The sequence below is a fragment of the Plodia interpunctella genome, chromosome 13, assembly GCF_027563975.2.
Source record: "Plodia interpunctella isolate USDA-ARS_2022_Savannah chromosome 13, ilPloInte3.2, whole genome shotgun sequence".
NCBI lineage: Eukaryota > Metazoa > Arthropoda > Insecta > Lepidoptera > Pyralidae > Plodia > Plodia interpunctella.
In genome coordinates this window covers 6,535,687-6,547,929 of record NC_071306.1, presented here as the reverse complement: position 1 = coordinate 6,547,929, position 12,243 = coordinate 6,535,687, and the positions used below count along the sequence as shown (strand labels likewise).

At 35.0% G+C, this 12,243-nt stretch overlaps 4 protein-coding genes across 7 annotated transcripts; 1 reads left to right on the top strand and 3 right to left on the bottom strand.

Moving 5' to 3' along the window:
• Window positions 1-514: 514 nt before the first annotated feature.
• On the bottom strand, window positions 515-2,888 carry Ref1 (RNA and export factor binding protein 1). Its single transcript, XM_053753716.2, has 4 exons — window positions 2,532-2,888; window positions 1,525-1,738; window positions 1,241-1,438; window positions 515-864 (listed from the first exon to the last, which is right to left on the bottom strand). The coding sequence occupies exons 1-4, from the start codon at window positions 2,736-2,738 to the stop codon at window positions 704-706; spliced, it is 780 nt and encodes a 259-aa protein (XP_053609691.1). The 5' UTR covers window positions 2,739-2,888; the 3' UTR covers window positions 515-703.
• Window positions 2,889-3,160: 272 nt separating this feature from the next.
• Window positions 3,161-4,976, top strand: Slbp (Stem-loop binding protein). Of its 4 annotated transcripts, none has more exons than XM_053753718.1 (5): window positions 3,161-3,500; window positions 3,575-3,634; window positions 3,823-3,916; window positions 4,123-4,242; window positions 4,650-4,976. In XM_053753718.1, the coding sequence occupies exons 1-5, from the start codon at window positions 3,446-3,448 to the stop codon at window positions 4,837-4,839; spliced, it is 519 nt and encodes a 172-aa protein (XP_053609693.1). In that variant the 5' UTR covers window positions 3,161-3,445; the 3' UTR covers window positions 4,840-4,976. The 4 variants fall into 4 exon arrangements, with proteins under 4 accessions (XP_053609693.1, XP_053609692.1, XP_053609695.1 ...); XM_053753717.2 differs by having other exon boundaries at window positions 3,165-3,500; window positions 4,120-4,242; XM_053753720.2 differs by lacking the exon at window positions 3,575-3,634 and having other exon boundaries at window positions 3,166-3,500.
• Hmg-2 (High mobility group protein 2) lies at window positions 4,922-8,361 on the bottom strand. The gene is made up of 7 exons (XM_053753715.2): window positions 8,000-8,361; window positions 7,658-7,817; window positions 7,408-7,553; window positions 7,037-7,155; window positions 6,448-6,570; window positions 5,590-5,749; window positions 4,922-5,136 (listed from the first exon to the last, which is right to left on the bottom strand). The coding sequence occupies exons 1-7, from the start codon at window positions 8,238-8,240 to the stop codon at window positions 4,997-4,999; spliced, it is 1,089 nt and encodes a 362-aa protein (XP_053609690.1). The 5' UTR covers window positions 8,241-8,361; the 3' UTR covers window positions 4,922-4,996.
• A 1,221-nt stretch (window positions 8,362-9,582) lies between these two features.
• On the bottom strand, window positions 9,583-12,109 carry LOC128675047 (uncharacterized protein). Its single transcript, XM_053754137.1, has 7 exons — window positions 11,832-12,109; window positions 11,521-11,734; window positions 11,214-11,354; window positions 10,986-11,121; window positions 10,554-10,670; window positions 10,310-10,470; window positions 9,583-10,147 (listed from the first exon to the last, which is right to left on the bottom strand). Exons 1-7 carry the CDS (start codon window positions 11,934-11,936, stop codon window positions 9,585-9,587), a joined length of 1,437 nt encoding a protein of 478 aa, XP_053610112.1. The 5' UTR covers window positions 11,937-12,109; the 3' UTR covers window positions 9,583-9,584.
• Window positions 12,110-12,243: the final 134 nt, after the last annotated feature.

The following is a 12,243-nucleotide window of genomic DNA, read 5'->3' as shown; positions in this document are numbered from 1 at the left end:
GGTGCGAGTTTAAAGGAAAAAGGAAGGATTTAGTGCATTATCCTGAAAATGATAACACTATTTTAGATTATGTTCATATCAATATTGATATATATAAGCGTCATATTATAGCTTCGGAAGAGGTGGTTTGCATGTGCGTGCGTTATTCCAGCTAGAAAGTATCTCCTCCTACAGAAATATGAATAAAACCTGTAATTAGTGCCTAATCAGCTATGTATGTGCCCGGCATAAAACATTTGTGCCTGTCGTAGTTTTCTTTTAATGGACAAACGATTTCTGCTTTTAAACAATCGGAGAGTGAAATATTGTTCATGGTCAGGTAGCTTATGTGTGTGGAAGTATGTGCCGCGAAAATATAATTTGTGCGTGTTCAGGTTATGAAAATACTGAGATTTTTGCTGGAGTAACGTTTTGCAAAATCGTGTTCTCTTAAACCATTACAGGTACGCATGTAGACTAAATATACACGAGTAGCTCTTGATTTGTGGGGAAAACGAAAAAGAAAAATATAAAATACATGTACCAAATTACTATTTATTCAAAATTGAATACTGTAACAAACAATTGTTATTCTTACTTTCCACTGATGTCAAAAATATTACAAACTAAAATTATGGTTACTTTATTTTAAATTCATTTTACAAACTAGTGTTTTAGTATACACCATTGTGTATTGTGTCCTTTCACTGCACTAATTTTATCTTCACTTAATTTCTTTGACATATGCATCTAGCTCTGCATCAAGCTGCTCAGCAGTGGGCACGGGCTTCCGTCCCCGGCCTGCGCCGCCGGCTCCACGCCCTCGTCGCGCCCCGCCAGCGCCGCGACCACCACCTCCACTGTTTTGGTTTCTGTTTGTTGGACCTGCAATACAACATATGGTGTCCATTTACTTCTCATGTAGTCTAGGCAGTTAGTTAATACTAACCCACCACTAAGTAGGTAGTTATTTGTCCTTATGTACAATCCAAATTTGCTAAAATTTTATTATATGAAAGACTGGAGAGGAAAGAGGTCTATACATCAACAATATTTTTTTTGTATGTATGTTGTAGTAACTTTCGAACATTGGTCTGATTGTGATAAAATTTAAAAGGTATGTAGGATCTGTCAATAGAATTAAGTTCATCATCATCATCAAAATCGGTTAGGTTATTTTTGAAATATTCAGAATTTTTAAAAAATTGTGAGTTCGAAATTCACGGTGAACAACTAGTAATAATAAATCAAAATTGTGTACCTCTATTGAAATTTCGACGTACTGGACCACCAGTGCCTCCTCCTCCTCCTAGGCGTCCTCTGTCTTCAGTTCGTAGAGAACTAATTTCTGAAGTCGCTAGTTGTATATTCATTGCACGACCATCTAGTGGAACTCCATTATACTGCTTCATTGCTTTTAATGCATCTGCCCGTCTATCAAAAACAACATCAGCTGTACCTGAAAAGCATTAAAAATATTACAATTTCATAATTAATGAAAACATAAGTAACTACATAAAAAAATTAAACAAAAACATTATTTACCTAAGGATCTTCCAGATCTGTCATAATGAACAGCTGCACTCTTAAGAATGCCAAATTCAGAAAATAACTCTTGAATGTCAGAATCTGAAACTCCAAAGTCCAGATTGGAGACTAATAGTTTAGTAGGGCCTGTTGAAATAGGCCCACTGCGTTGAATCTTCCTTTCTCCAAAATCATTGAACATGTCATGTTTCCAAGTGCTGTTTACATCACCCTGAAATAGTCGTCCTTCATAGAGCATGCCAGCTGGCCACTCCAAACCTCATTGAGTATAGGTACACTCAAAATGCACTGGTTTTGCAACTTTTCATACATGAATAAAGATAATACAAATAATTTTAAATAACATAAAATATAATAAATAGCTAAACAATTTTTCAAACATAATAATCCATTGAAGATTTGACTTTGACACTATAGCACAACACTTTTATTTGTTTAGACACAGAGCAAGTTCCAGGTCTCACATTGATGTTGATTTACACCATGTATTGTTCCCAACACTGGCAAGTGCAGCAGAATGAGGTGGATAATTCTTAATGCTCCTCTACTTTGCTGCCCTCTCCTCAAATGGAACATCATTGAAACAGCACTGTCATCTCCTTGACAGTGAGCGCACTGCTGTTTTCCACGAGAATGAATTTGATGACTTGTAGATGTAGTATGAATAAGTTTGATTACAACAACAATAAAATATTTCATTGCTCATTCCAAATAAACAACTCCCCAAAAGTGATGTCACAACAGACTGCGAGCCTTGGATGTGTTTTAGAGAAAAAAATATTGATTTGACTGACATTGTTAGAGCATGATGTCCGACGAAAATTTACAGTGGAACAGATAATACTCCACTGTTCCACAAATATTCCCCATATTAGATACTGCCCATCGACACGCAACTTCTTGTCAGCATTAGAAGTCGCTATTGACTGATGCGTCACAATCAGGTCATATTACCACGTTGTCCGCCATTTGCAATTGAATAATCATCTAATGATTGGATTTACCCTTGTGTAATTCGCTGGCTTGGATATTCCACCACGATTTCTACCACGTAAAACGCCGCCTGACCGACCATTGCGGAATCCACCTCCACCGCCTCTGCCCGGTCTTCTATTAGCATCAAATTTTCTTCCAGCTCCACCTCCACCTCTACCTCCTTTTTTGCTTGCTTTAATGATATCGTCCAATGCCATATCAATTCGGTCAACCATTTTTACCTTTCTTTTATTATTTTTCCTTAAAATAAAAGTAACTTAATTCGACAGCTTTTGATCACAATTTAAAATTTACTCCCCCAGCAAACTCTTCCTCACAAACAATTAAAACAAAATGGGTGCTTTCCGCTTTCGAGAATCATGTCGTTGTCGCGTCGTTGTATTTTTTTTTTTTTTTATGTAAGTTGGTGGACGGCTACATTGCAGGTTGCAGGGAGGGCAGGGCAGGTCGGCTGAACGGCACGGCAAGCAGGCAGGCAAGACCGGACTCGCGCGCGGGGCTTTCATGGAATTAGTAGGTACGTTATACGAAGTACTTATTAAATCCATGAGATTATGATACATACCTACTATGAGACAAAGCCTGCAGTGAATGTCTCTTTGTCATGACATGACATTGATTTATAACGACGAAATTACAGTTGACTTGACAACAAATTTAGCGCGCGCAATCAGCGCTATCGCTTCGCTCACTTTGCTTGTGAGTTTTGCGATGCGAGAGAATTTGTGATCTTGAACCAATTCAACAAAGAAACGAAACAACCGACGCTTGCTCTCCTTTCCTTGCAAATTTTATTCGTTTAAGAAAGAATATAATATCAAAATATATTTAAAAACAAAACGTGCACGTAATATACGTAATAATACATCTCCACTCATCTCTTGATTGCTTGCATATTTGTTTATAGAATCATATTTAAATAATGAACTGGGCTACTGAGTCAGAACGGTCTCTAGAAGATGAATTGACTGTAAAAGGTAAGTATTTACTGGCGTGGGAATGGGATTTGCCAATATTTTTTTTGTGTTTTGTCTGACCCAACAAATCTTAGCAGATCCAGTGGTGTCTAGTGATGTTCCCAATGCAATACCAAGCACAATGAAATTAATTGGTAGGTACCTAGGTTGGTGCATGCATGCAATATGTATATGATTCAGGCAGGCACATATGGACTGTGAGTCTTCAGCAGTCCAAAGGATGGAAGGAAAGGAAGTTGCTTGCACTGAAGTTTCATTTGTCCCATACAATACATTACCATTTTATATTATTAAGATTTCCTTATGTTTTTAAATCTTACAGTGAAAAACAGACAGAGAATAGATGCACAAGAAAAGTCGAAGAGTAGAAAACGACCTCGGCCAAACAGTAAAAGTGAAGCAGAAAAGAAACCAAGGTACCTTCTATAAAAATATACATATAGCTTTAAAAACAAACAAATATTGAAATATAGATACCCTTTGGGGATGATAAGTACTATTTTACTTTTGTTCATTCTTCTTGGCTATTCCAAAATTATAATTGTTCTGTATTGATTATGATAAAATATGATCAATCAAATTCATTTATGTATGTCATGCCAAATATTAATATTTTCAGTAGACCTCCACGGAAGCCACTGGAGTTGGAGACAGATATGTCAGTTCTTGGGAGGCGCCAAAAACAAATTGACTACGGAAAAAACACAGTTGGATACCACAATTATACAACAAAAGTGCCCTTGTAAGTACTTGAGCTTTATTTTTGAAAATATAAGGACTATATAACTTGTATTTCATTAAAGTCTTGACTGATATATTGTGCTGCTAGATCTTGTAAGCAGGGACTTAAAAATATATGTGTAACACATTCAATAAGGGCATAAGTAAATTTTTATAATTTTTTATTTATTTGTTTACATTTTTTAAATAACGATGTGAATTCATTCTCTTAGTTTTTAATATATGTATATGTATAAGACCTATATTTGTTAATTGACATATTCGGAGAAAAGGATCTTCTTCATCTGCACTTTGGAAGTTTGCAGTAGACTTAGTTTAAGTAATTTTTTGATGTCAATAAGTGATGTATAGATAATTGAATAAAGAATTTTTAATTTAGTTAAATATTCCACATTTCTATCTTTACAGAGATCAACGAACTAAAGATCATCCAAAGACTCCTGATAAATATACTAAATACAGCAGAAGATCTTGGGATACTCTAATCAAGTTATGGAGAAAACAGTTACATGAATATGATGACTCTGCAGATAAGACCAATAATTCTGAGAACTTCAAGTCAGAATTTGATGATGAGTCAGAAAGTTCGATTGACTGAAAATTTTGCATGAACTTTATAATTGTATGCTTACTTTTATAGTAGTAAGTTACAGTTTAAGGTTAGATAAAAATACTATGTATTGTACTGTTTATTGTATATTGATTGACATATTAATAAAAATAATACTATGTAAATTTTAATTTCCATTGAAACATCAATTAGTAGGTAGTTCTATTTTAGTCAGTATGTCGCGAGCCTGTTTTACTACTGCATGGGTTTTATTTTCTGTGGCGAGAGTTTGGAGTTTTTCCATGTATTCGTCAATATTAGCATCTGTTGCACCAGCAGGTCCCCCTGTTGAACAGTTAATTTAATTTTCAAAAAACATATAACAGTTTATTATTCAATTATCAGTGTTACACGTAACAGCTAAAACTAACACTGATAACTGTATAATAAATTGTTTAAACTTTCCTTCGTAAGGTAGGCTGCACCATCACTTTGACGTTAACTGTTAAAGTCAACGTCAAATTTGACGGTCCTATTCACCCTACTATAAGACGACTTTTAAACATGTCATGTCCAAAGTTACATCATCCATCCAGGAAAAAAAAATAGGTATTTACTGACAACCAAGGAATTTTTAAATTCCTTCTAAGTGAACAATTTTACTTCTCATGCTCTTAATTCTTCTTATACTTAGCTTTGAATGAAGCCCAAATTAGATCTTAAAAAAAATGTTATGAGACTGCTCAATCAAGATGGAGCAGTTTCACTTTGATTGTATTGATGCCCTTGACACGTGACCTGGCAAGGCGAGCGCGTGCAACGCGCGCACGAGCGCGGCGGCGAGCGCGCGGCGGTGCGCGTGCAGCGCGGCCGTGCGCTCCACCGCCGCCGCCGTCTCCGCGCGCAGCCGCGACGTCGCGCCGCTCACCTCCTCCGCGTGCCTTTGCAGGATAGCATTCTGAAATGCAGCAGAGCTTCAATTTACAAGTAATAGCAAACAATGGTTGCGACATTGCAATAGGCCAGTTGATACACTTAATGACAAGCAATATACTTTCAGGTATAGGTTTCTTGTTCTTAATTCTCACATTTCTAAATTACAATGGGACGCTCATATTAATGGCCTGTCCAAAAAACTTAGTACCGCGGCATTCGCAGTTAGGAGAATCAGACAACTGACGGACGTAGCAACTGCTAAATTCGTTTATTTTAGTTATTTTCATAGTGTAATGTCTTATGGGATACTACTTTGTGGGGTGCTAGCACCATTAACACTATTTTCATTTTACAAAAAAGAGCAATCCGTGCTATATATGGTTTGAAAAGAAGAGAGAGAGATTTTAGAGATTTTTTTAAAGATATTAATATTTTAACTTTAGCCTCTCAATACATATTTGACAACATTATGTATGTCCGGAAAAATTTTTAGCTATTTAAAAATTATGATTACACTGATAAGAGTCTTAAGAAATAAAGATAAATTGTTTGTCCCCGGGCATCAGTTGGCCAAAGTTAGAACGTCTTGTTGGGATTTGTATACTTTTTTTTTTACCAGGTGTTTCTATAGAATCTAAGAAAAAAAATACTGAGCTGGGTATTTTTATTCTTAGATTCTATGCTTTTGAAATATGAATACTGAGTGAACCGTTAACTAACCTGTTGCTCATAGTCTGCATTAGCTTTCCTAAGCTGCCGAAGTTCAGATTCTCTTAGTTTGTTATGCTGCAAAAACTGGTCTGTGAATATTGGAATGTCCGTGTCCCCACCCCCAAGGTCCTCCTGAAATAACATAAAACTAATTTCAATAAAATTTATATATGCAAATGATTTATTATTTTGATTGATTTTAGTTCCATTCCAATCAAATCATATATTCAGAAATTAAGACCTTCACAGGCACTTTTTCATGTCAAATTTACAACTAGTATAGTAATTTCTCAAAAAGTTAACCACTGGCATTTCGGTAAGACCACAGTTGTTGCCTTGTTTAATCAGTGTTTGTCCACCTTTTAAATAAGAAAGAAAAGTGTTCTAAATTTTACAGTGATTTAGTTGTAGTACTATAGTTCATATTTTTTTATTTACAGGTCTGTATTTTATTTATTAATTGTATTATTATATAACTGTCTGCCTTTGCCTATTCCTACCCCAACCCTACCTGAGATTACCCTACCACCTAATAACCTATCATGCCATTCTACCAAAAATTTACAAATGTGAAGAACACTTCTGTAATTATACTTACTGAAGCTGGTGTTATACAAGGTCTTGGCCTGGGTGGTGTTTGTTGCCGTGTCACCTGACTTGGTGGCACTGTATTGCCATTAACTGGTACACCATTTTGTTCTGTGGATTGTGTATTTCCTGAAAGGTAGCTGTGAGATAGATTCAAGAGATTTCAATTAAGTTTATCATTTACCACAAGCTGTTACAGACCCTTTGCTTGCTGTATACCTATAACACAGTGTGCCTAAGTCGTGTTATGCCTAAACATCTGCATGTAAAACTATCATTATTGGACAAGAGCGACTGCAGCGGTCGAAACACTCAGAGAACCACCCAAGAACAACTATCTAAGATGTGAGCATGTTTTTCACAAGTAGCTAAAATTCTCACCCTGGTTAACAACAGTGGAAGTATCTTGTACAGGATTGTGCTTTATTTTTTTAGAGGGCACACTTGAATCTTTTTGTTCCAGCTGCTGACGTCTGAATTCTTTGTAGGCATCTGTTTTCTTATATTCTGCCCATTCTTTAATATATCTGCAAAAATATTAAAATAGCTGTGTTATTTTAGTCATAGATTTTGGGTATTTTATTAGTTGGATATTGTAGTCTTTGTATGCAGTATTTCAATGTTTACAAACCTCTCTTTATCCTGATCTGCTGCATCCAAATACTGTTGTTTCTCTTCTGCTGGCAACTTACTCCATTCACTGGCTAACTGGCGAGTAAGTTCTGCAAAACCTAAATCTGGCTGCTCAGCTCGGAGCTGGTCTCGGCGTTCATTTAAATACCGCACATATCCTGCACAATATTTTATAACTTTTCACGAGAAATGTAGGTACTTAAATAAAATAATTAAAATATAGTCTGAGTCCTATCCCATATTCTTAGCTATATATATGATAAATTTTAAAATAAACAAATTTACTTTCGCATTTAAAATATAAACAGGTAAATCGCAAAAAAAGTTAAAGAAAACTAACCTGTCAAAGGCTGCCTTGGTGCCGTAACATCTCGCGGTACTTTGGGTTTACGTTTCTTTGGTTTTTTCGGGGACGGTTTTTGGATATTGATATCTTTCGGCATCGCAGGTGTTGCTAATGATGAACAGCTTTCTGTGATGTTACCAGAAGGGGTCGCTGGTACCACTTGTTGTTCTAGTTTAACTACCTCATCGGGTTGACATTCAGGGGGAATTTCTGATTGAGAAGTTTGGGCTTCCATGACTCCTTCTTTCAAATAACTTTGTTTTCAAGTTACCTCAAAAAACCTAACACCTCAATAAATACCTAACATTAGAAGAAAACAGTGTTGGATGTAGTCGATCGATAGGTAGGTATGTCGAATGTCGATAATACAACTATCGATGACTTTATAGCTTTCAATAGTATCGATATAATAAGTATTACGGTTACGCCACACTATCGATAGTAAAATCGTCCAAATTGAAACAAAAGTACCGATAGCGTAGCGTACCTACGCTACGCTATCCATATGGACCTCCATTAAGATAATAATACTTCGATATAATGAACACCTATTGTTGCCAGCCAAGAGGATACAGCGCACTCATTTATTTTCTACTCTTTATACATAGACTGTTAACAGCACATCTATTTGTCCAAAATCAATGCAAATTCACCGCTAGCGTGGAGTTCTGTGCAGGGTAGCTTGAGATGCGGTTGACTGCACGTTATGTACTATCGCTAATATGGAATCAATAAGTAGGTATTATTTTGGTATCAATAAGTACGTTAACTTGAGTTCTATGACTGGTGTCATGAAAATAATACATGTCTCTGTCGCTCTCGTTTCGAATATAGTATATATATATATATATATATATATATATATATATATATATATATATATTCATCCTGCTGTAATGACTCAAATTCCAATTTACCAGTCGCTATCGAAATCGAGGTTAACTATCGATAGTTCGGTCACGTCACTAGCTCAGCTCACTCAAGTGTTGTCAGATATTTGACATTTGTATATCTTTTTAATGTTTCAGGATAAAACTCTATACCACATTGAGGTTTACTGTAAAAATCCCAGTGTTACCTTTAGTTTCAAGTTTAAATCTTCATTCAAGTATCAGTCCAATATATTTTCATAAACATCAACTTGGGGCAAAATTACATTTTTTTATGTATGTTTGTTGTATATAACGCGATAACTTAGACCTCGCGAAAAGAATACATTTTTGATGAGTTTTTACAAAATTATGAATATTTCAAATTTCAAAAACGACTTAACCCCACGTTTTGTTGCCCCACGATATTAACATTATATTGATAGATCCTATTAAATTACCGATACCCATAGATTTAGTAAACACTTCATACAACGGAGTACCTGCAAATTCCATGCCGCAAAACAGACGGGTTCGAAAGTTATCGCCTCGCTCGCTCGGTGTCATTATCATATAGAATCGATTTTGTTGTCCTACAAACTTAAAAATTCTATTGAGAGTTCCTATATACCTTTCAAAAAATGTGTTTTGCCCCAAGTTGATCTGTAGAAATTACATTTTTATAATTGTTATGAAATAACAGACATGTTTTACTTCCAGTTATTTTTAATGTATTGAACTATTTGATGCAATCCTTCTTTACCAGCAGTACCATTTAAGAATTCCATTTCCATTATGATGTCATTATCTCTTTTTAATATCTTAAGCATTGCATGTACCACAAGATTGTCACTGGTTTTAGAATCACTATTGTTTATATTGTTATTTATGCTACTCATTTCTTCTGGGTTGCAGATATTTTTATGACCTGCTTGATCTTGCTTCTCTTCTTCGCTTTCAAGTGTAGATGACAAGTGGATGCTAGTAGGTTCAGCATTACCTTCAGGTTTGGACCTCTTGGCATCTTCTGCCACCAATCTCTGCATGAGCCTTCTTTTACGTCTCTGGTTGGACCAAGTGTTGGTAGGTGCTGTAACATCTAACATTATGTTGTTTCCTCTTTTATTTATCACCTTGTATGTCATGTGCAAGTCATCCATGATGGCCTTTAGTTTGTTTGAAGCAGTTTCTACATCATGAGGTCTGTCAGGTATTGCAGGCAGTAAATAAGCTATTGGAAGATTCTTCTTATGAGGTTGGCCTCTTGGTGGCACTGAAATAAATAGAAGTGTTATTTTGCAATAGTTACAAATAAATATACACTTAATTTTTATTTGTAGTGATTGTATATATTGTCAGATGTAACCCATTTGGGATAAAACCATGAATCTTAACTTTTGCTTTTATAGGTAGTATTTATGGGTTTTAAACATACCTAAGTTGTAAATGTCATAGTCTTGATAAGTCCAAGCAAGACCCCAGCGTGTAACACGACCTTGACAGAATTCAGTGTGTGTATATTTTATACCTTCAGATTTTAGGTATTCCAGCAATTCCTTAAAATTGTACTTGTGGCCCACCATAGTAGTATAAACTCTAAAAAAAACAGCAATTTAATAAACCTTTTTATTTTATGAATTAAGCAAAGCTATATGATAAGTACATTATACTATACTCACACAACTCTGTCTTTGTGATTTTTACTTTCATTTATAAAGTTTTTGCAAAATTCTAGTTCTCCACCTTCAGTAATCAGCTCCTGAGGAGATCCTGTGAATCCATTTTTAGGTGGAAGCCTGTAAAATAATCAAGTTGTTCAGAGTGTCATAATTAGGTACTTCAAATTGGTTCTCAGTAGATATGAACCTGATATATAATTTCTTTTTCTTTGTGTGTTGATGGTAAATCTATAAACTTAAATCATTATGACCTTCTCTTCATTCAAGTCAAATAGTTATCAATTCTATGATTGATAAATACAGAGTAGGGCTAGGTAGTATATATACACTTTGTGTTTTGCTGAGCATAGACATACTTTCCTATATGCCATCTGTACCTGTCCTTTGCTTTCATATACATGTACAAATTACAAGAAAATTGATAATACTAACCTTGCGGGACTTCGAGATTCCCATAGTTCTTGAAAACTGCTATAGAATGGTGGATTACACATTGAAAAAACGAATTTTTTTTCAGACTCTTCAGACAGTACATGATCAATTACAGTTGAGGATGGATTCTTCTTCACTGGAAACATTTACCTATAATTAGATTGAGTCACAGAAGATTAACATGCATGTATTACTACCAGGTAAACATTCCAGATTCATAGACCATACCTGTTATAAGTGCCTCTAAATTATTTCTTTTTACATTTTCTTGAGCTTTAATAAAACTAGCTTCATCCGTTTCAGTCCCCACCATGCACCATTTATTTTTTGAGGCAGCTAACAGAGGATACACTGCACATGCACCTGTTCCTACAAAATATTTCAGAGATATGACTAAAAATATTTCTCATTTCTAGATAGTGTCTGACATGAACATGATGGCAAAAATAATTATATACTCACTTATTTCTCTATGTAAATAAGGAAAACATTTATAGAAGTAAGTCAACATTATTAGATATATTTATGAACTTACCAATATCTAGGCCCCATATACCATTTTCTTCATTTATTACCTTCAAAATATCTTCAATCCATAATATGTAATTTAGTCGAAGTGGTAATGTTGGAACTAACCTATCTTCAGGTATGTCAACATCAAGATTGAAATCAGACTTCAATAAACATTTAGTTAGGACTCTCAATGAATGTGGGTCTTTAAAGTCAATGCTCACTTTGCCGGTCACATCCTGAAACAAGAATTATATTTTATTGCAAGTCAGCAAATAAAACTATAGGGTTTACTAATAATTATATTTATGATGCTGTATTTTTATTTTTCCTTACCAATTTTGCTATGGATGCGAATTCTGTATATTTCTTCGCTAGCGTTCCAAAATCAGGTGGTTGTTTGTAAATGTTTCGCGGGTGCATAAACCTATTCACTGCCATAGCAAATCCTCAGATAATTTCTGTTTATAGTATAAGTACTTGCTAGGTCGTTTTGCTTTCAAAAAGAATATTAGATTAGAATACTCGTAGGGTACTTCGATTTTATTATTTTCTTCGACCGACACGCTGATCTAATCGCCATCGCCTATATAGCCTATTTTATTTTGTTCAAATGAAATGATTATGTATTGGTTTGGTGTTGCCAGATCCGATTTTCAAAAATGAGTACCTACGTGTACATTGTAATGTTTTTTTTTAAATCTGTGGTATATAGATAATATAATATATAATTTAACTTGCGTATAAT

What these genes read in the sequence shown, in the direction of transcription:
- LOC128675047 (XM_053754137.1), bottom strand. Translation starts at nt 11,936, where the DNA reads ATGGCAGTGAATAGGTTTATGCACCCGCGAAACATTTACAAACAACCA. An exon ending in TCGCATCCATAGCAAAATTG is followed by an intron (nt 11,735 to 11,831) that starts GTAAGGAAAAAT and finishes TTCTTGTTTCAG; the next exon opens with GATGTGACCGGCAAAGTGAG. An exon ending in TATATGGGGCCTAGATATTG is followed by an intron (nt 11,355 to 11,520) that starts GTAAGTTCATAA and finishes AATATTTTGTAG; the next exon opens with GAACAGGTGCATGTGCAGTG.
- Slbp (XM_053753717.2), top strand. Translation starts at nt 3,446, where the DNA reads ATGAACTGGGCTACTGAGTCAGAACGGTCTCTAGAAGATGAATTGACT. An exon ending in AAGCACAATGAAATTAATTG is followed by an intron (nt 3,635 to 3,822) that starts GTAGGTACCTAG and finishes TAAATCTTACAG; the next exon opens with TGAAAAACAGACAGAGAATA. An exon ending in GAAGCAGAAAAGAAACCAAG is followed by an intron (nt 3,917 to 4,119) that starts GTACCTTCTATA and finishes TAATATTTTCAG; the next exon opens with TAGACCTCCACGGAAGCCAC.
- Ref1 (XM_053753716.2), bottom strand. Translation starts at nt 2,738, where the DNA reads ATGGTTGACCGAATTGATATGGCATTGGACGATATCATTAAAGCAAGC. An exon ending in AGCCAGCGAATTACACAAGG is followed by an intron (nt 1,739 to 2,531) that starts GTAAATCCAATC and finishes CGACTATTTCAG; the next exon opens with GGTGATGTAAACAGCACTTG. An exon ending in ACGTCGAAATTTCAATAGAG is followed by an intron (nt 865 to 1,240) that starts GTACACAATTTT and finishes GTTGTATTGCAG; the next exon opens with GTCCAACAAACAGAAACCAA.
- Hmg-2 (XM_053753715.2), bottom strand. Translation starts at nt 8,240, where the DNA reads ATGGAAGCCCAAACTTCTCAATCAGAAATTCCCCCTGAATGTCAACCC. An exon ending in GCAGATCAGGATAAAGAGAG is followed by an intron (nt 7,554 to 7,657) that starts GTTTGTAAACAT and finishes ATATTTTTGCAG; the next exon opens with ATATATTAAAGAATGGGCAG. An exon ending in GCACGCGCTCGCCTTGCCAG is followed by an intron (nt 5,137 to 5,589) that starts GTCACGTGTCAA and finishes ACTGTTCAACAG; the next exon opens with GGGGACCTGCTGGTGCAACA.